Source organism: Physeter macrocephalus, chromosome 2, assembly GCF_002837175.3.
Source record: "Physeter macrocephalus isolate SW-GA chromosome 2, ASM283717v5, whole genome shotgun sequence".
Classification (NCBI taxonomy): Eukaryota; Metazoa; Chordata; class Mammalia; order Artiodactyla; family Physeteridae; genus Physeter; species Physeter macrocephalus.
Genome location: NC_041215.1, coordinates 65,596,801 through 65,624,733, shown reverse-complemented (window position 1 = coordinate 65,624,733; position 27,933 = coordinate 65,596,801). Strand labels below are relative to the sequence as shown.

General features: G+C 33.8%; 1 protein-coding gene across 1 annotated transcript in view; it reads left to right on the top strand.

Annotated features, from left to right (window-relative positions):
• BAZ2B (bromodomain adjacent to zinc finger domain 2B) overlaps positions 1-27,933 on the top strand; it is a 306,538-nt gene that overhangs the window by 165,376 nt on the left and 113,229 nt on the right. The window contains exons 3-5 of the mRNA XM_055088045.1: positions 3,990-4,136; positions 22,975-23,163; positions 27,533-27,700. Coding sequence (XP_054944020.1) covers positions 3,992-4,136; positions 22,975-23,163; positions 27,533-27,700 — 502 coding nt within the window. The 5' untranslated portion in view covers positions 3,990-3,991. The remainder of the gene's footprint in view (positions 1-3,989; positions 4,137-22,974; positions 23,164-27,532; positions 27,701-27,933) is intronic.

Below are 27,933 nucleotides of genomic sequence, written 5' to 3'. Positions count from 1 at the left end.
TCGTGTCCCCTACATCGGCAGGCGGATTCTCAACCACTGCGCCACCAGGGAAGCCCCAATCTTCATTCTAGACTAGCAAAGGCTAGAGTGGACTTGCTAAATTTCTTTAAAATGAAAAGAAAGATATCTATAAGGTGAACATGGAATAGTTGACCAAATTTTGAGTTACTAGAACTAAGAAATACCTATTAAAACATGAGAAAAAAAGTTTTAACTTAAGGCCAGTGTAAGAAAAAAGTACTTTATGTATGAGAGGAATACTGGCTAGAAATATATATCTAAGATTAAAACAGTTGAAATAAAAGAATATATGAATAATGTATATAATAGGACTTCTAAGGAAAATGGCTGCATAAGCATGTTTTTTAAAAAAGAGGTAAACTTTCCCCACTTAAATGAACAGCAAGAACAACAAGAATAAATGAGAAAACTGCACTTTTACTGAAACTGAAAAAGGTCCCCAAACTCATACTACTAGCTCTAGTTCTACTCTTTTATACTGCCAGGTTTCAATTTTATTTTACCTTTAAACAGTGTTATAATAAAGGAACTATTGGTGCTTTATTTCTATAGAATAGAGTCTTAAAAGTAGATTGGTAGATCCAAGTACATGTATATTTTTTATTTTAATAAATATTTCCAGGAAGAGTAATCTCCAGTGAGCAAATGTAGAGACTGCTCATTATGCCTTCTGGGTATTCTTTGTTTTAGTCTTGGGTGAAGTTATATCAACAGAAAGAAATATACCTAGAGCTCATAACCTATTATCTTATAAAAAGCAATGGCTTTCATTCATTGAGCTTTTATATGCCAGGTACTCAGCTAAAGTGCTTATCTATATTATGTCCCAAATTACTTTTGCTGTGGAGTACAAAGGCAAATTTTTTTTACAAAGCCCTTTCATTATTAAAAAAAAAATAATACATTTACCAACTTCCAGTTACAAAATAAATGAGTCACAAGAATGAAATGTACAGCATGGGGAATATAGTTAATAATATTGTAATATCTTCGTATGGTGACAGATGGTAACTGACTTATCATGGTGATCATTTTGTAATGTATAGAAATATTGAATCACTATGTCATGCACCTAGAATTCACACGGTGTTGTAGGTCAATTTTACATCAATTTAAAAATTTTTTAAATTAACAAAATGAAAAATAAAATCATTGAGAAGCCCCCAAAATACATTTAAATAGTACATTTTAGAAATCTTTGAGACAGTAAGGTTACCAGCTCTAAATTTTTTAAAACAGCCTTTTCCTGTAAACTCGATCTATGTTTCGGGTTTTTATTTTTTTGTAAATATATGTGTTTTGTACTTAGTGAAATGAGACTTGCTGGTGAAGATAGTTTGTAGAGGAAGTTGTCAGCCATGGACCTTGCTGTCAGACAGCCATGTGTCTCAAAGCTTATTAGTAACTGTTTGATGACCCAAAATCTGCCTTTTAAGCATTAGTTCCATGTAGCCATCAGTACCAAGTATGCCTCTCCATACTGAACGCTGATAAAGAGAAAGAAAAATTCTTTAAGATTATGGGCAAACTCGTTATAGCAGTTCATTATCTTTGGAGGTGATTGACAGCGATGTCAGAATATGAAGAGAAGTTTTTGAATTGTATGTGATTGGAAAACTCATTGAAACTGCCCTATTAATGATGCTATTGTGTCAACCTGAGATTACCTTTTCCATATGTATCTATCTTAGAAAAATCATCTACATACCATATGGATTCTCAATTATTTAGACATTAATCTTGCATTATTTTAATTGACCAATATTTTACTTTATTTTTTAAAATTTATTTTATTGAAGTATAGTTGATTTGCAATGTTGTGTTAATTTCTGCTATACAGCAAAGTGATTCAGTTATACATGTATATATATTCTTTTTCATATTCTTTTCCATTGTTGTTTATTACAGGATATTGAATATAGTTCCCTGTGCTATACAGTAGGACCTTGTTGTTTATCCATTATATGTGTAATAGTTTGCATCTCCTAATCACAAACTCCCAACTCATCCCTCCCACTCCCCCACGCCCTGCAACCACAAGTCTGTTCTTTATCTCTGTCTGTTTCTGTTTCATAGATAAAAATTCATGTGTGTCATATCTTAGATTCTACATATAAGGGATATCATATGGTATTTACCTTTATCTTTCTGACTTACTTCACTTAGTATGATAAGCTCTAGGTCCATCCATGTTGCTGCAAACGGCATTATTTCATTCTTTTTTATGGCTGAGTAATATTCCATTGTATATGTATACCACATCTTCTTTATCCATTCATCTGTCGATAGACATTTAGGTTGTTTCCATGTCTTGGCTATCGTAAATAGTGCTGCTGTGAACATAGGGGTGCATGTATCATTTCGAATTATAGTTTTGTCCAGATATATGCCCAGGAGTGGGATTGCTGGATCATATGGTAGTTCTATTTTTAGTTTTCTGAGGAACCTCCATACTGTTTTCCATAGTGGCTGCACCAATTTACATTCCCACCAATAGTGTAGGAGGGTTCCCTTTTATCCACACCCTCTCCAGCATTTGTTATTTGTAGACTTTTTAATGAATGCCATTCTGACTGGCCTGAGGTAGTACCTCATTGTAGTTTTTATATACATTTCTCTAATAATTAACAATGATGAGCATCTTTTCATGTGTTAATTGGCCAATATTTTTAAATGAAATGAAATTCTTTTTCTTAGAAAACATATAATAATTATGTGAATTGGCTATAGAATTGCAGGCAAAAATCTTTTTGTGATTAGATTATTTGAATGATGAAAGTTTACTTGTGGTTGATCATAAGTTCATTTATGGGTGAGTAGTGTATTTTTTTTGTCTCTTCCTATATATATGTGTACTCCTTAAAGCAGCTGTGAGCTTTACAATTTCCTTGCTTAATTGTGGTATTAGTGTATGTAGAATATTAAAATGACCATAACCTATTCTAGATTTTAAAACTTTATTGAGATATAATTGACATATAACATATTAGTTTCAGGTATACAACATAATGATTCGATATTTGTATGTATTGTGAAATGAACACCACAAAAAGTTAATATCCATCACCACACAGTTACAAATTGTTTTCCTTGTGATGAAAACTTTTAAGATCAACTCTCTTAGCAACTTTCAAATGTACAATAAAGTATTATTAACAATAGTCACCATGCAGCCCGTTACATCCTATGACTTACTTGTTTTATAGTTGGAAGTTTGTACCTTTTGACTCCTTCATCATTTCCATTCTAGATTTTTAATATCAACATAAACTATTACAATAAGACCAATGTAAGGTTGTACCCAAAATAGCTAAGCAAATTAATACAGATGCTTACAATTGGTTAAGTCATTATAAATGGATCATACTAAAGCCATTTTGAGACCATAGTTCAGACTAGACTCTAGTATAAACTCTAAAATGTATTTGTCTTTTTTGGGCGGGACTCACTGTATTGAGGATTACCAGGTCAGATTCATGGATTTTTAAGACCTACAACTATATTGCTATCTGGATTTAGAAGACAGGGTTACAGTTCACTCAAATATGGTAGTATCTTCTTGATTCATTAAGGTAATATGGGTATTATGAAGTAAGTGAATAGATCATGAGGTGATTTAAGAAGAATAGGAAGTTAATATGCTAATTTTCCTAAAGTTATGGCAACACACAGTTGTATGAAGTTACTGTATTCAAATGACTATTATTTTTTTATATAAGAATATTCTGCAAGCCTATTAGAAGAAGATTTGGTATATTAACATTAAACTTATTTCATAAACTGGTATTTTTAATTATATTATTTTTATTTATTTCATATTTTATCTCTCTGAAGAACATGTATTTCTAAACTTATTTCATATTTTAAAAAAGTATTCCTAAAAGTTTGACTTATTTTAAATATGTTTAATTCTTTTGCTTAATTCCTCTATTTAATACTGTAAATTAACATTTGTCTCCCTCCCATAGATATGGAGTCTGGAGAACGGTTACCATCCTCAACAGCCTCCTCTGCTACACCGACTTCATCTTCCATACCTTCTGTGGCTTCATCAGTTTCAAAAGGCGGCCTTTCCACTGGAGCTGCTTCACTTAGCTCTACAATCAACCCATGTGGTGAATACCCTTTATTAACTCAATTTTAGAATGCCATCCTTTTACTAATGTGCATTCATAGTGTTTTATTGAACTCTGAATAAAATGTTCTCATTACCTCTGTTGATCTGTTGAACAATGGCTAGGTTAAACATTTAGTCTCTGCTTTTTCTGTATTTTATCAGCACACTGGAGTAGCACTGCTTATTCCATGTTTTCTATGATTTTTAGAAGCTTTGAGAGTTTCATTTTAATATCTTCCTTTGACCATTTTAATTAATAGATTAATACATGCAAACTCTTTTGAAACAATAGGCCCATGAGGGAGTGAAGAAATATAAAGGAATCCTTGATGGTAATATAAGGTCCCAATGCCATGGACCATTTGCCCTAAATTTGCTTCCAGTATTCGAAATGACCTTCACCAAACCCCAGCTATCCTAGTTCACAAGATGTATACTAAGGCATATCATACCTGATGGAAAATATTTTTTAAGTTTTAAATATTTTGAAAAATATTTTAAGATATTTGACAAATTTTTCTTAAACATGAATGAAGTTTATACTGCTAAAAAGGGAACTTTATTTTAGTAGTGAAAATATCCTTAATTTTAGTTTTATGTGGAAGGTATTTTTATTTATCCCTCAAAATCACTTTTTGCCCAAACACGTTTGAATATTTGGTAAAATACATTCTTTTTTTTTTTGACCTAAACTTGATTAACTTATTCCTTTATCACTAGGAAGATTTTTAATCTTAAATATATTTTATAGATTATTTCATATGTATAAGCATTAGAACTAAATGATATTTTACTTTTTCAAAATTAGATTTATAATTTTGGGTAAATGAAATACATAAATATGGAATGTTTGCTGACAAAATACCCTAGCCAACTGTCAAATATATATTTATTGAATTATTCTGATTTTTTTCCAATCAATGGAATGACAGGGATGTCATTTTGTCATTTTATCAGAACAATTTTCTAACATTTTCTTAGTGATTATAAAATAACTAAAATAAAATACCATTACATTTTAAAAAATAAATAAATAAAATTCCTGTTCTCCTGCACCTTGTACAATCTTGGTTAAGGCATTCATTTAACAACTTCATCCACATTTCCCTTGTGTATAAAATGATGGCTATATATAAAATGATGAATGCCTTTGATGATATGCTGTGTTCAAAAATAGTGATACCATAGTTGGCATTTTACCTTAAGTTTCTTTGTCTAAATGATTGCACACAGCTGTACTTTTGTAATTATTCTTTCGTGCTTTTTATAACTCTTCTCCTTTTGTTTGTGTCAGCTCCTTTCATTGTGTTCCTCCCATCTGCTGTCTTACTTTGTATTTACTTGTGAATTTGTATTTAAAATATATAATATTTCTAGGGAAATGTCCTTTTTTTTTAATGTTGAAGCTTTCAGTCCTTGAGTACAGAGCCTTGAGTTTTCTGGACCCTTTGCTACCACCTATTTCTCACTTAGTTTTCTGAATTAGTGACATTTGAATTGCTTATGATTCTGAGTAGTCACCTGTTGGGTGCTATTTTTTGTTAGTGGTAGTTGAGAGTTGCAGAAGGGTGGGGTATGCTTAGTTGCTGAATAATACCAGAAATTTCCTTATCTAGAAAGGAATTAGTTTTCATCATTTATTTGCAAGTAAAATAGGTTGTTGAGTTTTTATATGGAGATACTTGAATGAAACTATAGTTTATTTCAGTGTTTATTCCAAAATATATCATTTATTAACACATTATACCTTTAGTACCTACAGCATGAGGTTTTTTCACTTTCTAAGAAAATTATTTTTTGTTTTTAATATTCGCAGTGTTGTGGTTCTGTTTAAAGTAGAGCCTTATAGTGCATGGAGAATGCTCAGTTGTCCTGCATAATTCAGTTTATCATATTTTCCTGTCTTCTCTTATTTGATTCATTGTTTTTGGCCTAGTCGTTGTCTGTAATTTTCTCCTTTTAAAAGTACAATTATAGAGTGATAATGCGCCTAGCCTCATTATTTTAAACAATTTGAATCTCCTCAATGTTTTTGATGTATAGAAACAACAAAAAAGAATTTTCATCTGTAAAATGTCAAAACCTCACCAGTTCTTTAATGGTCCCTTTGAGGACATTCTTTTGTTTTAAACAGTTATTTTAATTGGCCTTTCTCCAATTAAATTGGCCTTTTAATTGGTCATCTTCATTAATGATATTTCTGTAGAAATTCCTCTGAGTTACAAAGGATTTAATTCAAGCCTACTTTTGAACTTTGAATAATCAACTAATTTCTTTTGAATCAACACCTTGTCAGAGTCTGGGAGTATACATACCTACTGTTACTATTATGATGCTGGTAGAAGATGTAAGACTCCTAGATAAGAGATTTTATTACTATAGCATAGCAAATAGCATAAACATCATGTTGGCATTGGCTCGCCATGTCTCCCAAGTCCCACAGGGGCAACACGGAGGGGCCCAGTTGAATCTTTTACATACAGTGGGGTTGTGTCACGGCTTAGGCAACCCACTGCTTTTATAGTAAATGAAAGCAAAGCCGCTCTTTGTCTGGAAGGAAATGTCACCTCATCCATCAAGGTTGCTCACTGCAATCCTGAGAAATGGCCCAGTTTTAAAGAGTGGTCAAGACCTTGCATTCTTGGCATACCCAGCAACAACATGCAGGGACCTTGGAGGACTGTCTCTCACAACACACCTTTAATTTTATTACAGTAACTTGGATAGAAAATAACACTGCTGTAAAGATTGATTAATCTAAGGCTCTCTGCATATAGTGGGTCTTGTCGGTCTTAGAAGAGTTATATTTCTTTTCCCTTTAAAGTATGATTTTTAAAAAACAACTTGCCTACTTCTAAATAATTTTGGACAGCTTCAATAAATATATTGGCACAATAAACAAAACAATTAACTAAAATATTAAAAGATAGGCTCTAAAAAGTATAAAAGTGTTAGCCAAGGAAAGCCACAGATATTGAACAAAAAACTTAACTAATTAGCTGTTAAGAATAAAAAGAAAACACAGTGGGCTACATGGCTCACATACTAGTGCTAGTGAACTTATCAGTTCCTCAGAGAAAAACGAACTTTTTCCTGGTTCTGAGTGGTTTGAAGAATATACCACCAGAACCTTTGTATAAAAGGCCACATGATACACAATATCCTATATGCCAGTTTCATAAGTATTCAGACACTATTTCACATATTGTCTCTGAGTGAAAGCTGAAAGAATAGTATTTCAGCATAGTTCCAAAATTAAACTTTACAGAGTGGATTTATTCGAGATTTGTGGTCATTTGACCTAATACAAACAAAGCATAGAACTTTGAGAAATTTCAGTGATAGTTAAACTGTGCCATAGACCAGTGGTTTTCAATCCATTTTTGAGGTAGAACCCTTCAAACAAAACTTGTAAAATGCTGAATGTATAAAACAGAGCAACTGTTTAAAACTTCTCTCATTAAAGCTGGGGTATGCCTACTTTTCTTTTAAAGTTAGAGACTGAATTACACATGTATCTTAATTGCAGGCCTACCTCTGTAGAACTGTGCCAAATCATGGTATATTGAGGAAATCGCAAGTTGATCAGTCAGGCCTCAATTAGGGTGTCCGTTATGACAATGATTAACTATGAACAGGAACACATGGCAAATACACATCCCAGTCCACAGATCCGCAGTTCTGAGGTGGGTGATGCCATCACAGACCTGGGCTCCTAATTTTATATCCTGTCTTCTGAGGTATGGGACTTTCATGCTCACGTGTCTTATCTCATGGCTTTTAGAAGGCTGATCCACCTACAGCCCTGTTTTCCAGGAAGGAAGAAGGTGGAGTAGAAGAGGGCAAAATTTGTATGCCAGATTACTTTGACCCCTTTTAAAGAGCTTTCCCAGAAACCCCATCCAGAGATTTCCACTTAGTATCTCTTTTGTCGGAACTATATGAATAGTAGTCTCAGCTTCAAGGAAGGCCAGGAAAATTAGTTTTAGCTGAGCATGTTGCCATCCTGAAGAAAATAGAGGTTATTAGTAAGGAATAAGGAGAGAATGCATAGCCAGTATCTGCTATGGCTAAATGGAACAGAGGGACCCGAGATCACGCTGGGGAGTAGGTTAAGGTCAGATCATTTAGAACTTCATGCACCATGTTTAAGAGTTTAGACAGAATGATGTATTGATTAAAAGCAAGGACTTTGCAATTGAAAGGCCCTGAAATTGAATCTTGGCTTGTCCACTTATTAGCTGTGTGAATTTGGGTACATTACCCCTTTCTGAACTTCGGTTACCTCATCTATAAAATAAATATGATACCCATTTTATAACGATAAATGAGATCATGCCTGACATAGAATAGGTGCCTAGCAAATTGTAACCTTTATTTTTATTCCTGCTTGATCAAGTGGAAGGATTTTAATGCTTTGAAAATGCTAGCATGCTAGCAGCATGTAGAGCATCAGTTTGCAATGAGGATGGGACTAGAGGCAAAGAAGACCTTTAGAAGGTACTTAAATTTATCTGGGTGAGAAATGATAAGGGCCAAAATTAAGGAGTTATTGAAGATGGAGAAAGAAACAAGGTTCCAGAGATATTTGGGGAGTAGATTCTTATGGGATATAATGACTGGATTTGGGCAAAGGGATGTTGAGAGAGAGATTGAGAGAGAAGCCCTGACATGACTTGGATAACTGGGAGAAGGGTGATGTAATGAGAAATGTGGAGGAAGAATACATTTTAAAGTGTAAAAGCGTCATTTATCTTTTTGCATGTTGCATTTGAATGGACTGTACATCCATGTAAATACTCTTGGTAAATATTAGAGTTGTTTCCAACTTTTGCCAATTACAATTTTATGACCATCATTATACATGAATCCTGATGCATATACATACGTTTTTGAAGATGTCTTCAACTTTACCAGTAGTACCAATTTATTTTCTCATCAGCCGTGTATTATAATTCCTGATGCTTATCATTCATGTTGACACTTGTCATTGCCAGACTTTTTGATTTTTGTCGATGAATATGAAGTAGTGTTCATTAAGGTGCCTTTTAATAAGTTTATAGCTTTTGGGGTTTCCTCTCTTTTGAAGTGATTGTTTAGGGCTTTGGTGCATATTTCTGTTGGGTTGTGCATCTTTTTCTTATAGATTTGTGAGTTCTTTTTATATTTTGGATGCTGGTCCTTCTTTCAGTTATCTTTGTGGGAGATAGCTTTTCCCACATGGTGTGTTTTTTATATTAGACATTGTCTTTTGATGAAAAGAACTTCCAATTTTAATGTCGGCAGATTTACCAATATTTTTATTTATGGTTATGCTTTTTGTCTAAGAAATTGTCCTCTACCTCCACGGTTATGCATATATATTTTTGAGATTTCACTTATCTCTCATTTAATATTACTTTGAAAAGTATATGGTTATCAGATACCAGGCCAGTTGTGATAAACTGAATTGCCTTTTTGGTTTTGGAACTATCACCAGTTGAGATTGTTGTTTGATGTATCAGTGGGTTCAGCTAGAAATAACATAAACCACTGATGCTATTTTAAGCAGAAAGATTTAATACAAGGAATCAGGTACTTATAAAATTATTGAGGAGCTGACCCCTGACCCCTATGCGTGATTTCAGAGCATTACTGTTGAATTGACCTGCTTAAGGAAATTACCTCTAGTTCAGTCAGGACACCATTGTTCTAACTGATGGCTCCATGGATCATACCACCTCAGCTGCAATCCAGTGATCAAGAACCACTGACATAACAGGCTCCAGGGCTGTTCTGTGCTGCCTGCTAGATCTGCACCAGCAAAAAGGATACCTCATGTACTGCCAATGTAACAGCTTAACTCAGCGCCAAATACATCTGATTGGCAGAATCTAAATTACATCCAGAATCCTGGCTGCAAGAGAGACTGGTAAATATACTTTTTAGCTGATCAGCTTCTGTATCACAGGAAGGAACACTAAAAGGAGGTTGGGGCACATGTTAAATTATGAGCCAATTATCTATCCATTTCAGCTCATCTGGTGATAGCCCCCCTGCCATATCTCCCCACCTTTGTATTATAATAAACTCCTGATACCTATACATGAGCTTTATTCCAACTTCAATGGTTCTTTTCTTCTGAAAAAAATAGTATTTCATTAGTGCATCTAGTAGCTCATGTATATTTACTACAGATCTCTTTTGATATACTAGTCTATGTAATAATATAAGTTAAACCAAATAAAATAAATGCTTAACTCAAGACGATATGGCTCTTAACTGTCACAAAAGCAAATACCTATCAATTCTTTTTAAAGATTGCAAAAAACTTTTCAAGGACTCCATTCCTCCTATACAGTATCATTAATTTTTCTGTATTTATTGGATCATGTCCATTAGTATAAAAGCATGCTCATAGTATCTCCCATCTTAAAAAATAATACATACCAAAAACCCTTCCCTCTTTCACCCCAAACACTGTTCTGGCAATTACTCTGTTTTCTGCCTCACTTTATAACCAAACTTCTCAATATACATAGTTGTATGTGCTTTCTCCTTTTCCTCATCTTTTATGTATATCTCAGTCCACAGCAGTGTCACTTTTCGGTCCTCATCTCACTCAACCTCTTGGAAAGAATTGACACTATTGACCAGTCCTTCCTTCTTCTTTTTTTTTTTTTTTTTTTTTTGTGGTATGCGGGCCTCCCTCTGTTGGCCATGGCTCACGGGCCCAGCCGCTCCGCGGCATGTGGGATCCTCCCAGACCGGGGCGCGAACCCGGTTCCCCTACATCGGCAGGCGGACGCGCAACCACTGCGCCACCTGGGAAGCCCCAGTCCTTCCTTCTTAAAAACCTTTTTTAGGGAAGAGTTTGTATCGAATTGATAATATTTCTTCTCTAAAAGTTTGGTAGAATCCACTCTGAAGTCATATGGGCTTGGAAGATTGTTGGTTTTTTTTGTTTGTTTGTTTTAATGTTGTTGTTGAAGATAATAAATCAGGAGTTCAACTTTTTTTTTTGGCCACGCTGTGTGGCTTGTGGGATTTTTTTAGTTCCCCATCCAGGGATTGAACCCGGGCCCTCAGCAGTGAGAGCATGGAGTCCTAACCACTGGACCACCAGGGAATTCCCAGAAGTTCAACTTTTAAAATAGAAGTATAGGGCTTCCCTGGTGGCCCAGTGGTTGAGAGTCTGCTTGCCAATGCAGGAGACACGGGTTCATGCCCCAGTCCGGGAAGATCCCACATGCCGCGGAGCGTCTGGGCCCATGAGCCATGGCTGCTGAGCCTGCACGTCCGGAGCCTGTGCTCCGCAACGGGAGAGGCCACAACAGTGAGAGGCCCGCGTACCGCCAAAAAAAAAAAAAAATAGAAGTAGAAAACTATTCAGGTTATCTTTTTCTTTGTGAGTGAGCTTTGTTAGTGATGTCTTTCAAGGAATTTGTCCATTTCCTCTAAGTCATTGAATTTACAGGTACAGAGTTGTTCCAAATAGTACCTTATCCTGGGACTTCCCTGGTGGCACAATGGTTAAGAATCCGCCTGCCAACGCAGGGGACATGGGTTCGAGCCCTGGTCCGGGAAGATCCCACATGCTGCAGAGCAACTAAGCCTGTGTGCCACAACTACTGAGCCTGCGCTCTAGAACCCGCGAGCCACACTACTGAGCCCACGTGCCACAACTACTGAAGCCCGCACACCTAGAGCCCGTGCTCCACAACAAGAGAAGCCACCGCAATGAGAAGCCCGCGCAACACAACAAAGAGTGGCTCCTGCTTGCCTCAACTAGAGAAAGCCCACACGCAGCAGTGAAGACCCAACGCAGCCAAAATATTAATTAATTAATTTTAAAAAATAGTACCTTATCCTTTGAATGTCTGTAGGATTTGTAATGATATCTTCTCTTTCATTATTGATATTAATAATTTGTGCTCTTTTTTCCTTTGTGACTAGAGCTTTTATCAATTTTATTAATCTTTTTTGACAAACTAGATTTTGGTTTCATTGATTTTTTTTTCCGATATTCTGTTTTCTGTTTCATTTATTTCTGCCCTTTATTATTTCCTTCTGTTTTTCCATGGGTGGGATTTCCTCATCTTTTCTTCTAATTTCTTAAAGAGAAAACTTAGATAATTTATGTTAGACCTTTCTCCTTTTCTTATATATGCATTTAATGCTATGAATTTCCCTTTTAAATTCAACTATAGCCGCATCCCACAAATTTTGATAGTTTTCATTTCATTATCAGTCTAGTAAAAATATTTTCTATTTTCCTTTGTGAATTCTTCTTTGACTGATGGGTTGTTTAAAAGTCAGTAATTTAACATTTAAATGTTAAATGTTTCAGTTGATGTCCATTTTAGTTTTATTGTGGTCAAAAAACATACTAATGATATGTGCTCTGTTTTTTGGTTTCCCACTGCCACTTTTGCAGACTGGTCCCCTGTGGGTCTCCTCTGTGCCTGTGAAAGTTGTTGGGTCAGCCAACTACGTGGCAGAGATGCATCTCTTTCTCTTTGTGGTTTCCTTGCTCCTAAGATTACCCCTTGATTTCCAGCTGCTCTGCCAGCTTTCAACTCTGTTCTCTGAAACTTCAGGCTTTCTGCTGTCTAAGCTAATCATGGTGAAGGTATGCACTCAATTAAGGAATACATCAAATTGAACAGATTTGCTGTGTGTAGCTCTGTCTTTCTGTACGTTCTCTCCTGGCTATTTTGTGGTGCCCCATGCACAGTGTACTTTTAGCTAGGCACTTGGAAAGTTTAATCTCTGAATTTGAGTCTCCTTCTTTCTGTGGTTTGATCACTGCCAAGATTTCCCATTTAAATTTCCTGATTTCCTGATGTTTTCTTAGCCCTGGAGTCTGACCTCTGGCACCTTTAGTTGATAAGCCTGCTGTTTCATCTTCCACTGTTTTCTGGAGTTATAGCTGTGAGGTTTAGACAGCAGTATCAGACCAGAAAGCCACAAAGTCACACTTCTCACCCCTTTTTGTTACCATTTTTTCCAGATTAAACTTTCCCCTGGCTTTTCTCTGCTTTTGGATGCTTTCCAGTATCTTTAGTTTTGTTGTTGTTATTTTTGATATTTATTTATTTATTTGGCTCCACCAGGTCTTAGTTGTGGCATGCGGGATCTTTTAGTTGCTGCATGTGGGATCTTTTAGTTGCAGCATGTGGGATCTAGTTCCCTGACCAGGGATTGAACCCCTGGGGCCCCTGCATTGGGGGGTGTGCAGTCTTAACCACTGGACCACCAGGAAGTCCCTTGTTGTTGTTTTAAATCACATTTTTATAATTATTTTCTGTGGATGATTTGTGTGGCCACTTCACTACTACTCCACCCCATTACCTGAAGTTGTCCCCCGCAAAATGAATCACTTTCTTTTTTAAAAAAATTTTCACCTGAGACTCCAGGGGTGACATGTGACACAATCTAGCCAATCCAAACATCATATTTCCCACAAAACGATGGTTAAGTGATTGGTTAAGGAAGGCACATGAGACTAATCAAAGGCAAAGAGATTCCGTTCTGGGATTTTTACTGGGACTGGTGAGGGAGGATACCCTTTTGTCCCACAAACCTAAAAGGAAGGGCCTATCTGAGGAAGTAGAGCCAAGAGACGAAAGAGAAATTAAGTCCCAGTAAGCTTTCAGCCAACCTTCTTTATCTGAAGTGTGCCTTTTCCAAATGCTTTTATGTTATGTGAATCAATACGTTTACCTTTCACTTAGCCATTTTGAACTGGATGTTTTGTACTTTTCAACCTAACTGATATACCCACCATGACTGAATCCCAACTCAGAGTCTCAACCATGTTCTCTCTTAGTCTTAGAGGAACTGCATAAGGCTGATTTTCATGCTTTGTCTCAGGTTAAGTGTCCTGAGACATTAATTAGAGAAGTCTCCTCTGTTCATAGTGTCTAGGTAATTGCTCTACGATTACCTGGTTTTGCATCTCGTAATTTCCTCCATAGTACTCTTCACAGTTTATAATTATAGATATCATGTTGTTTTACTTATTTGTCCCTTCTTCTACATTTAAAAGGCAGGGGCCATACGGTTTTTTTATTGATACGTATCCAGTCAGTGCCTGGAACAAAATATATGCTCAAGAAACAATTGTTGAAGAAAGGGAGGGAAGGAGAGGTGAACTTGCAGGAATAGGACTTGCAAATTAAATGATAAATTTACTCTAATTAATAAGTTTTCTAGGCTGTATTATGCTTTGCTCCGGTAATACCAAATAACTGTGCCGATTTTAGTTGGAGATGAGCATTATAAGCCACAGGGTAAAGAATCTTAAAAGATCAGACCTTACTGATGAGGCATTGAATAAATAAACCCTGAAAATCTGAAGTTATTAATTAGAACTTCTTATTTAAAAGATGACGCTTACGTTTACAGTCAATAGAGAATCATCAAGAGAATGAGATAGGCTTATTCTTGAGGGTTTGGATATAAAGCCAAAGTTTTAGTCTCTTTGAGTATTTATATTATAGTGTGAACTATTATAACAATAATTATTTTTTAGTTGTCTATATTCTAGATATCTGTAAGTCACAAATAAAGGCCCTGGAATGTTCAACTGTCTAGCTTTTTTTGCCTTTCAGTAGATTTATTTAATGAAGGGTTTGATCACAAGGCACCAGGTATTTTTGAAATATATTTTACCTAACTTTTAAAAAATTTTATTTATTTATTTATTTATGGCTTCTTTGAGTCTTTGTTGCTGTGCGTGGGCTTCCTCTAGTTGTGGCAAGCAGGGACTACTCTTCCTTGCGGTGAGTGCGCTTCTTATGGCAGTGGCTTCTCTCATTGCAGAGCACGGGCTGTAGGAGCGTGGGCTTCCGTAGTTGTGGCATGCAGGTTCAGTAGTTGTGGCTCACAGGCTCTAGAGTACAGGCTCAGTAGTTATGGTGCACGGGCTTAGTTGCTTCGCGGCATGTGGGATCTTCCCGGACCAGGGCTCGAACCCATGTCCCCTGCATTGGCAGGCGGATTCTTAACCACTGCACCACTAGGGAAGTCCTTACCTAACTTTCATGAGTAGAACTTCAGAGTTTTAATTAGAATTTTACAGGTAAATTACTAAAGAAAGGTAGCCTTCAAATCAATTAAGTAATCTTAAAAATGAACCTAGGGTTATGGATAAAATTGTTTCCTCCTCCCCAGAAAAATATGTTGAAGTCTTAATCCCTGGTTCCTCAGAATGTGACCTGTTTGGAAACTGGGTCCTTAAAAGAGGTAATCAAGTTAAAATGAGGTTATTAGGGTGGGCTCTAAACCAAAATGACTGGTATCCTTATTAAAATGGGGGAATTTAGACACAGAGATGTGTACAGAAAGAAGCCCATGTGAAGACATAGGAAAAATGCCTGAGGTTACCAAAAGTTAGGAGAGAAGAATGGAACAGATCCTTCCTTAGTACCTTCAGAGGGAGCATGGCCTTTCCCACACCCTGCTTTCAGACTTTTGTAGCCTCCGGAACCGAGCCAATAAATTTCTGTTGTTCTAAGTCACCCAGTCTGTGGTACTTTGTTATGGTAGCCCCAGCAAATTAATATATGACTTTTATTTTAATGCACATTTTAATGCACTACCATTTTTGATGATTAGCTGTACTTTGCAGGTTGTATACTAGAGGCTGATTTTGCAATGCTGTAAAAATATGCTGATAGTTTAAAGAACTAGAGAAAAGAGTTTAAAGACATGTTGCAACAAGTTTATGTAGCAATGAAAGGTGTGTTTCTCAAAGTTGGTTTTAGTAATTTTTGTTCATTATGGGAAAACTAAGACTTCTTTATTGAAACATAAGTAAAATAAGATTTTAGAATTAGATTGTTTACACTGTTTTTTATATTTCATTATAAATATAAAGTACATCTATATTTGAATATAGAAATATATATAAAATATAGTGTAATTTTAGTATTTTAATCTGTGAACTCTAAATTCTTTCATTGGATCTAACAAAAATGCTTTTTTACAAAAGAGCAGCTGCTCCTATCTTTGAAGAATAGTCATTTGCCTGAAGACTGATCCATCATTGGCTGAACTGAATCAAAATCTTGTTCACCATGTTGTGTTATGTAAAGTAGTAGATTTTGTTCCCAAGGCTACCTAGACTTTTAATGATTTTTTTTTCTAATGAAAAGACTGTTTGAAAGGAAATTAGTAACTTTATATTGAATCCTGGCAGATACTAACTTAACCGAGTGATCAAAGTTAATATCACCAGCACCACATAGCAACACCACAGACCCCAGATATGTTGTGCTGAGAAGGACACATTGGGTACTCTTCCCAATCATGTTTAACCTCTTCTAATCATGAGAAAGCATCAGACAAACCCACGTTGAGATACATTCTACAAACTACCTGACTAGTACTCTTTAATGTATCAAGGTCATGAAAGGCAAGACTGAGGAACTGTCACAAATTGGAGAAAATTAAGGAGACACAGTAACTAAATGCAATGTGAGATCCTAGATTGGATCTTAGCACAGGAAAATGACACTAGTGGAAAAACTAATGAGATCTGAATAAATTCTTTATTTTAGTTAATTAATCAGGGTTAACTTCTTGGCTTTGAAAATTATTTTTTATCATACAGGATGTTAACATAGGGGAAGTTGGAACTCTGTACTATTTTTGCAACTTTTGTAAGTCTAAAACAATCTCAAGCAAAATACTTAAAAATAAAATGAAAGACTTTATTTCCATACCATGCTTTTTTAATGTTAAAATGTAAAGGTTAACTACTAACAAAGTTATGAGAATAAAGGAATGAAACGAAGATTATTGGGGGGAAATATTTTGTCACCATTAGCTATAGAGTTCTTTCTGTTCTTTAATCAAAGTTCAAGTTTGTAGAATTTGTACATTGTGAGTTTCAGAATATTTAAACATTAATATGTTTAAGAATTTTAATATATAGGCCAATAATTTGAGCATTTCTTTAATTTACAGTAATTTCACTTTGTTTATTACACTCGGTTATTACTAGTGTTAAAGTACTCTTGTAACCTGTATTTGAATGTGCTACCATTTTTGATGATTAACCATACTTTGCAGGTGGTATACTAGAGGCTGATTTTGCAATGCTGTAAAATGTGCTAACAGTTTAAAGAACTAGAGATAAGAGTTAGAAGACATGTTGCAACAAGTTTGTGTAGCAGTGAAAAAGTAAAGACATTTTTAGCACACGAAAAAACAGCATAGGTAGAATTCTATCATAGTAAGCAGTCTCCTTGATTTTTTAAAAAAGATTAGATGCTTTAGGATACTTATTCCTTATAATCATTTTGTTTTAATTTGCTATTTGGACTTTTCCTGATTGATAGGAGATTCATCCACTGGTAGTGTAGGTTCAAGACATTAGTACAGTATTTATATTATTTTGTTCTTGTGGGGGAGGAAAACCCTTATTTTGTCATTGCGTGAAGTTCATTAGTATTAATAAAGACACTTGCAGTTACCGTGCATTGCTACTGAGACACTGGCATTTTGTGTAACTGCTTTTAATCACTTACATATAGATTGGCTAGTACAATCTGAAAAGCTCTGCTAAAAAGTAGTCAGCTTATTATAACATAAGTTGAGGATTTAGACATTACAGACATATATTTTCATTATGCAGTACCTGCACATTGTTACCTGTCAGTTAAAATGGAAGCTAATAAAAGTTGCATTTATAATATTGAAACTACACTTGAATGTTAATATCTGTAAAAACGAATAATTATGGTATTCTAAAACTATTTTCATTTTATGATGTAATTTATCAGTTTGCAAATGTGTTCTATGAGCAAAATTGAAGAGTTTTAATCATAACAGGTTGTTATTTGGGAGGATCTTCTGATATTAGGTATATTAATGTAGAAAAAAGTTACTTCTCCAAAAGTAGGACATGCTAATATCCAAATAATTTTATTTTTATAGTCATAAATCTAATAGAGCCGGTTTGGCTTGTGTTGTCTTTTGTTTCCTATAAGAAGATATTCTGCTCTTTTGTTAATACAGAATATGCTTTGTTTTAAATGTAGTTGTAGAGTTCACTGAGTCATCTCCAGTCTGTGATCAAAAATCCCCTTGTGAACAGTAGCTTGAAGTTTCAAGACAATTGGAGAAGGCAAAGGGCATTGTCCTGGCAATGAAACCAAAGGGTGTAATCGAAACAGCACCCTCTGCTGTATAACAAAAGATTAAAGCCACAGCGTAGATGTCATTAAATTAGCTTCTAATTACCCAAAGAGCTTTTAGTAACATTGTGAATGCTTTTTATAATTGGAACAGAGAAAAAAAGTGAGGTATATTTTTATCACTTAAAGAATGACTCCTGGTTATTCTAGCTTTTTAAAGGAAGAGAGAAACAAAGAATTGAAAACTACCATTTTAGAGTTATCCACAGCAGGTATTATGAAGTATTATCCCTGCAACTGCTAACAGTTTGCTTTATACAGTGTTTTGTACAGAGTAAAAATGATTAAGAAATGATTCTTTCCTTTATAACCTTATACCCTAGTAATGGTATGATGAAAGATTGTGAATAATCATGAATGTTCAAAGGAGGTCCAAAACATATCTGTCTGGGAGATTATGGAATACTTCTTGGGCATTATTTTTTTGAGATGATTATGAAAGGATAGTTAAGGTTATAAAAGGCAAAAGAAGTCAAAGAGCATGTTATATAAGCATGGAGGGTCTGAAGAAGAAGAAATAATGTGACCCAAAATACAACAGTGGGAAACATTCATTAAGCACCTGTTATATTTCAGATTATGCCAGGTATTGGGGATTACCGAGATGAATGAAATTCAGTTTTGCTCTCAGGGAGCTAAAATCCTAGTTTAGAATTCATGTGCATAGAAGTGATAGTTAAAATAGTGGAAGCCCATGAAATGACTGAGAAAGAAAGCATAAAGAGGAAAAAAGAGACAGTTGGACAAAATCTTTAAGAATCTTACATTTAGAAAAAAGAAAACCCAATAAAGTGGACAGTAGTATTATGGAAAAATATAGTTAAGAAGAACATCAAAATAGTTCCATGACCCAGAGCTTAAGGGTAAAAATGGGTTTTAATAAGGAAGAGGTAATCAGCAATGCCAGATTTATAGAGACAGGTTAAAAATGAGAAGGGCAAAGATTAATGGAATCTAGTGGTTAGAAAAACTTAATTTCCTTTACAGACAAAATGGAAGGGAGGCTTGGACTTGGCACAGCTATTAAAGATTCTGAGAAGTGAAGAGGAAGTAGACATACAAGTGTAAGAGTTTTCTTTCAAGGTTAACAAGGAGAGATGCTGAGATGGGATTGAGAGGGAAGGAGATAGATAGGGTCAAGGGAGTGGTAGAAGATTGAGAGAGACCAACGGTCATGCTGAGAAATAAGGAAATGGAAATGTGGAAACCATGGTTAGAGTAAAATTTAAGAATTTAAGATCTTGGAGGTGGTAGAATTTTATGTGATCAAATCCAACATGTGGCCTAAATGGAATCAAGGAGAAATAAAAGGCCAAGTGGTAATTTAAAAAAAAAATTAGGACTCAGGGTTGGTGACATGTAAGGCAAAAGGAAACTAGTAAGAAGCATCCTTGCAAGTTTAAATGAAAATTCAGGATAACTTCCTATTCTGATGAAGCCCTTTGGAATCAGTCCCATGGATGTGCCTCTTCTGCTCTTAATGAGTAATCAATTCACTCAACATATTTATTGTATATCTACTATGTACAAGACACTGTTTTAGGTATTTGGGATCTGTTACTAAGTCCTGTATTTGACAGTACCAGTTTATAATATTAAAATATTAACTAACTTGTTTTATACATTGTGGTATGAAAAACAGTCTTATACTATTTCAATTATGTTCAAACCATTGAGTTCCTTAAGGCTAGGGATTATGTCTTATTCATCCTTGTATGCTAATTACTAAATGTAGCACCTGGTGCTTAATAGATATGCTCATGAAATGTCTGAATTACGGAAACTGTTGAATAAAGAACAGAATAATTCTGCAAGGTTTTTACATGGAATTAGTAGCTGGCTTTTTTTTTAAAGGCAGTGGCAAAAACAATACTAAAATTATATGTAGTATTACAGAGCCTTTTAATGAGAAGGATACACTTTTTTGTATCACTGACTTCTATATTCTTGCTATAAAGGCAAAATTTAGTAAAGATTATTAAATGTAATATGAAATTATTTCCCTTCTGTTGTATAACTTTATCCATGTAAAGCAAAGAAAATCTCTAATGTGTGTTTTTAATAATGCATGGTATCATTGTAATCATTATAATGTGGGCCTAATATTCTTTACTAAATACAGACGTGAACCTTTTCTTACCAACAAGGAATAGGCCCTATTGATTCTGTTGTCACTCGAGTACTTTCTATGCTTTAATTATCTTCCAAAGTTTTATAAGAAAGAATAAGAAAATAGAGTAAGGTAGCTTCTTCGTAATTTTGCTAGGCATAGATATAACTCTGTGAACAAGACTATATTTTTTTCCTCATTTTGAATCTATGGTGATTAAAGCTCATATTTTGTTGAAATTTTATATTCATTTCTTTCTAGATATCTTTTTAGAGTTAAAAAAAGAACTTTTTAAATTATCAAGTTGTGTAAGATCGATTCTTAATTATTGCTGCAAGAGTGACAACTTCATTTAGGTATTACTCATGTTTTCTGTTCATGAGATGCCAAGGTTTAAACTCATTTATTTCTTCACAATTAGAAAATTAATGTTTTAACTATACATCTAAGAATGCTGCTTACTAGCAAGTATTTCTATCAGATTCTGACCCTTTATAATTTTAATGTGTTCTGAATTTTTATAATATTTTGTGTAGTTTTGAGCTTACCTCACAAAACTTTTTGTATTAAGTCACTGCTACATATATATAGTTGACAAATATAATTTAAGAATTTTTATTTTATAAAATATAAATGAAAAATGATTCTAAAATTCACAAACTGAATGTTTAGCTCAACTTGCTTATCAAGAAAACTGATGTAGAAGAAAATGTAACAGATCATAGTATGTTTATAAATAAAACATTTGATTAAGGACATGTCATTCAGGAAGTTGAACTGATTAGTGAGAATCGGGGATTTTATAGGCAATCACATGTGAAAATAAACACTGGCTCTTAATGTTACAGGCTCATTTTTTTAGAGAAACTAGCTGGGTTTTTGAGAATTTGTTCTCTCCCCCCACCCAAAAAATTTACACAATCTTTCTGGTGCCATAGCACTAGTCTTAAAAATAGTGATATTTGAGTAACCTCCTTTCTTCCAGTAGCATGCCCTATTTTGTTTTGACTTAACTTCAGTGCTAATTGCAGTCTAGAACTCTGATTACACAAAAGTACCAAATTCACAGATTTTCTGTTTAGGCTTTGATGAACAAAAACTAAGATTGGCTGACTTAGAAAATATACTCAAGTTTGTATCCTTCCCTTGTTCTCCTCCCTCAGTTTCTTTGTGAGCCTTCCTTGTAAGGGCACTTTGAGGATCTTCCCTATGAGATCTACTTATTGCTTTGTTATAGTGGGACCTCAACCCTCAATCAGAACTTTTTACCTTGTAGGCTAATGTAAGATATACTTGATACAATCTATTTAAATCTTACTACTTCAATGAAAAATATAGTGTTATTTCAGTAAAGAATATAGGGCTTATATTAGTCAATGAGAGTACACTGTGACCTCTTTGATGACTTCCTCTTATTTTTCAGCGAATAAAAAAAGCAAAATGATAACAAAAAATATACTTATTTTTAAGTTGTATTTTTAAATTTACTTTAAATGTATTGTATTGAAGCTATATTGCAGTGCATAGTCAGGTCTGATATAAACGGGATAATAAGGAAGCCTTATATTTATTTTAACACAGAGCACAATAGCTTTCAGGCAGTAAATTCTTAAGATAGCCTGGAGTGTGGGTTTTGATATACTGTTTTCACAGTATCAAGCCAGGGAAACGTAATTATTTCCCGGAAGTAAAAGGAAGATTTCTAAATATTAACAAATCTTCTGCCAAATCCCTACAAACTATGAAAAATATGTTGTGTTTTTGATGGTATAACACTGCAACTTGGGGTTATGACACTTAGTACTATATTCTCTTTAGAGTGAACGTAGAGATTGAAAAACCACACATTGGGATTGAATATGAACTTTCTATCACAATGTTTAAAAATGATTTTTATATTGATAACCACCCTCGGATGCATTTAGAAATAAATTAGTAAGTTTATTTATTAAATCTTTATGCTGTCGTATACATTGCCTTATCAGGCTAGAATATAATCCATTTTTGGTATCAACTCTCCTCACCTAAAAGATGTTGGATGGAGAACATAGCTTCAATTCTGGCACATGGAAACTAGGAACTCTTTGCCTAGAGTGTATGACAGTTTGAATAGTGAATTGGTGACAGATTCTGGATTTATTTTATTGATTTTCAGCTTCGTATTAATTAGATGTTTTTATCTTCCTTCTTATGAGTAAAAAATTTTGATAAAATATTAATGTGCATGTATTAGCAGAAAGTTTGCCTCACTTCGGCAGGTCAAACTTTACAATTAGTGAAAATTATGTACTTAAAGCGTCATTCTCAAATCTCAAAATTCAAAGTAAATAAGGTTATACCATTCGTTTTAATTATTTTTTAGAGTACTTTCATGTTTCTAGAAACATTCTGCAGGGTTTGAAGAAATGCAAAAGAAAAAAGGTATAATAAAAATTTAATAGATAAACGATTATAAATTTTAACCCACTATGAACGCTGAAATCAGATAAATCTCATCTGTTTTTCTAATACAACTTTAAGTGTGTTTTTTTCCCTCCCAGGACATTTATTCAGAGCAGCTGGGGATCACCTGTTTAACCTGTCCACAGTGTCGAGTGCCTTCCCAGTGGTCAGCCACCCAGTCTTTGGTCTGCATTCAGCCAGCTCAGGGCATTCAGAATTTGGTGGTTTGGGGACACTTGGTACACCCACAGCCTTAGCTGCACATCCCCAACTAGCGTCTTTTCCAGGTAAACATCTGTTACAAACAGTGTTCAAGGAAAGGAGGAAAGCTTGAAAATGTTCAAGCAGTAGTTTGGTAATTAACTTGAACAAAAAGAATAGTATTATGCCTGGTATATTAAAGCTCTTGTGCAAGAATTAACTCAGTCCTTTTTATCCTGTGCAAAAAAATAAAACACACTCTGTGTGCTAGGTGGCAGCGCAACTGACTAGGTATTCAAGTGTTAAGCTAGAAAAATAGGCATCTGCCACAAAAGTGAGTAATTAGGCCAGGTTTTTCTCATGCTTTTTATTGAAGTAGAAAAGTATATGTATGCGAAGTATAGAGTTTGATTAATTAATCTCAGCTTTATTTGATTTTTTAAAAAAATATTTAACTTACAGTGGAAAACTAGAGTCCAGTTCTTATAATGAATATACTTTTATTTTGAGTTCTCATTTCTCTGCATTTATAAGTAAGATGAGCTTGGCTCTTAAATTTCTATTTTTTTCATATTTCATTAAAACAACCATAGATTTGCACCACTTGCATGACAGGAAGACCAGAATTATCCCAATTCTACAGATTATGAGGATTCAGGAGCTCAGTAAGACACCAATTAAAGCTTAACTTAGACAAACATGCTGTAATGTCTCTTGTTATATTATTTTGAAAGTCTAAACTTTAATGTGTTTCCAGTGATTAACTTTACCTTAATAAATTTTAGTTAGGGATGCATGATTTACTGTTATAGAAAGTAGTTTAAAAATTAGAGCATAATTTAGAGACAAATAGATCTGAATTTAAATCTGGCTTTGTTACCTTTTAGCTGTGTGACTTTGATTGAACAAGTAATCTGACCTCTCAGCCTCAGTTTTCTCATCTGAAAAATGAGAATAACAATAACTATAATAATAATAGTATCTGCCTCTTAGGGTTCTTGTGAAGATTAAAGGAGATAAGCCATGTTCAGTGCTGAATGCAGTGTTTAGCACACCTAATTAGTATGTAATTGGTAGCCATTGTTTTTACTCTTGTCAAGTGTTTCTTTAAAAGGAAACAAGTATATATGTAGAATGGAAAGATGGCTAAGTATATACTTCAAGTACTATTTCTTGAGTCATATTATTTCTTTAATTCAGAGAGGAGATAGTGATGTGGCTAGAAAGTTAAAACAAAGTCTTAAACTAAGTCTTGACATTTGCTTTAAAAATACTAATAGGAATTTATTTCAGTCAGTTTTGAGCATGGTTGCTTAGCAAGATGAGTATTCAATAGGTATTTGCTGAAATATAGGATTGCTGAATAAAAAATTAAAATAGATGATAGTAATATAGATAGTTGCTAGTACCTTAAATTTTAAAAATTGTTTTATCATAGTTTATTATATTTGATATAGTTTGATATATAAAGTATTAATTACTTTTGAGCATTTCTAAACCACAATGTAATTATTGTATAATTAAAATCAAATATCTTCTGCATTGAAAACATGGTTAACAGGTCTAAAGAGTTACTCATCTCGACTTCAATAATGTTGATACTTCCACTGTATAGAAAAAAATTTGATAACTTCCCTCGCCTACATAAACTATTCACTCATTCATTTCTTATACAAAGTTCTTTGAGCATCTACTATGTTCTGTGCAATAGGCCAAGCACTGAGGAATATACTAACATAGTATATGTTATGTTGCTTTTAGTTTTTAGGAGATAGATAAACAGACAATTACAAGACAGAGTCTTTAGTGGTAAAAGTATGCCTGTATAAGCATATTTTTTTGCCAAGTGAACAGACTATGCCTTGTTTTAGAGGCCTCATTTGTTTAAGTTGTACGTTTTATATAACTTAAATTTAAATTTTCTATAATTAGTTTTATTCAAAAGGGTAACCAAAATGCCAAAATTTTTAAATCACCTACTAAATAAATGAAGACACACAGGAAGAAATTACTAGGAATTTTAAATGAGAAATAGTTTATTTTTAAATATTATCCACTTCTAAATTTGTCTGCATTTCAGATGACTAAATCAACATGCAAATTACTTAATGGATATTAGTATAGTAAAGTTTTTTATATTGAAATAGTATTTCACGGTAAGTTCTTTTAAAACATTTACAGTTTTTAATCATTATATTTTTATATTACTGTGAATTTTCGTGAAGTATCTGGCTCTATCAAGTTTGAAAGATTTTTAAATTCTGCTGTCTTCTATGTTCAAATTGAGATTCAGTATATCCTCTGAAATATTAGAATCTTTAAGTTGAATATGATTAATGTTGTTACCATGCAGTTACTGCCCTTGAATACATTTAGAAATTCATCATGTGCTGGTTTATGTGATTCTTATTTTGTATATTTCATTTTATCAACAAGCTAGTTTGTGAGTGACTAAATTTTGTTTTTTTATTTTCTTAAATTTGGAAGAGAAATAAGCTCATCACTTAACAAGAATTCTGTTATTTCCCATGAATTATTAGACATTTGTGAAGCTTGTGATCAGAAGCGCTACCGTTTTCATCTTTTTATTTAATTGATCTTATTTACTTGTATTTTTACTCATGGTGTCACCTTATTTATAACATACACATTTTCCAGTTGTGTTTTTTTCTAATCCCTATTGTGTGCTTATTTACCATTGACATTCTAAGTACATTTTATGTTGTTTCTGAGTTTGATTATGTCTAAAATATTTGAGTCTTATTACACTTCAACTACCTTACCGATTTGTTGGTTGTTTACAAAGTCTGAATGTTCAACTGTAATGCTTTAATTATAGACTCTATTTTAAATAATATGAATATTTCAGAAAACTGAAATTTCCTTTTTTATCAGCTAGGTAGGACCTAGTTTTCAAACCTATAAATAACAACAGATTCCAGCTGTGCTAATACAAGCCCCCAATACATAGTTTTTCTTCCTATCTACATACAGTTCTTTCATCTAAACAGTAGATAAATGATTTATGGTTTTGTATAGTTATTCTTGGTTCAGTTCCCATCATTCAGCCACTGCTGAATATACATTGGTGTCACTTCACTAGCAGTGCCTTCCTGCAGTGCAGAAGAATAGCTTTTGCAGTTTTTTGCTTATACTGTTTTTTAGACCTTTCAGAATGTCAGTTACCATGAACATTTCACTTTTTTTTAAGCTAAACTTTTGTCTTTAGCTAATGAAGGTGCACATCACTTAACATCCTATTTTTAATAAAGAGATATTCCTAGAAAACCTTTAAAGATCATATAATACAGTATACTGACAATATTGAATTTTTCCCATACTACATTATGGGGGATTTTCCTCTAATTTTTTCGTGGTTATCAAGTCAATAAAAAGTATCCTATGTCTCTTGGAAGATTAGCCTGAAAGGTAATAACTGATTTGGTAATTTAGCTGTTTAACCAATTGGAAAATATTCTTTCTGAGATTTTACATGGAGCAATACAAGACTGTCCATTGGGTTATTTCAAATTTCTTCTTAATCTTCACCCTTCCCTAAATAATGTATTCTATAAAATTTGTCTTCTCTCCTTTTCTAAAAGTTTTAACTAAAAGCCACTGTTTGAATATCTAAATTGCATTCGATGATTTTCTACCATTTAGTCATTTTACATTGATAAAACGTTATCTGTCATTTATGAGAGGAAGTATAAATAAAATTCAGGCTTTCTTCATTAACTTTAAGAGGAGAAACTTTATAAATCTTTTATATTTTAATGTGACTTAACTTGTTTTAAAAATCTTCTTTGAAGCACTTTTCATTGTTTACACACAGCCCCCCCCCCAGAAAAAAAAAAGGCTTACTGATTTTGCTATCTCTATTGTTTTGTTTGAGTATAGGATGTTTTCTTCCATAAATGCATTTGAGATATGCTGGATTACAGTGAACTTTGTATTATTATTTAAACCACCTGATTTATCAAAGCCAGCTTTATATTGTATGTAATTTAAGGAAATTCTTATCATAGGTTGTAGATGGTAACCTTAAATTCTAAGGTTTTAAAGTAGATTAAAATAGTCTTAAATATTCTGTTTCTTTACTAATTTAGAAAAATTATGATATGTTATCAAAGAGTCAAATAGTTCTTTAATATTCCAAGTTTCCCATTTTATTTTTAAAACCATAGACTACTTTTGTTCTTCATAAATTTGAACTCAAGGAAGCTACTAAGTGAAGATCCTCGGATACTCTCTTAATGAGCAGGATGATGAGTGTATAACTTCGAATCAGCTGTCTTATAATTAGAAAGATGATCAGAACTATGTGTAATTCAGCAATTCTGTTCCAAGATGAAACTTGAAATTTTTTTTTCAGGAATAAAGTATAAAAAGCACTGTTAAATTAGCTAGAAAGTTAATTCAAATATTTTTGCTTGTTTGGTGTTTGGCTTTGAGGTGCAGAATGGTGGCGAACAACAGATGTTCATACGCGTGCAGGGGCAACCTTCTTTCCACCATTACTGGGAATTCCACCACTGTTTGCTCCTCCAGCCCAGAATCATGATTCTTCTTCATTCCATTCAAGGGCTTCGGGAAAAAGTAATCGAAATGGTCCTGAAAAAGGTATCCATGTTAACTTTAAGTGAAGTACTACAAATCCTCCATTTCAATACCTATTTTTAATAGGGTTCAGATTTAGTAACAATTATGGGGCATTGTGCTAGACACTTTCACATTGTCTTGCTTAATCCTTATAATAACTCTTTGAGATTGGAAACATTGTCATTTTGCAGCTAAGGTTAAGTAAGTTATTCAAGGAAGCACTGTTTACATGTTGACATTGCATAGCAGAATTT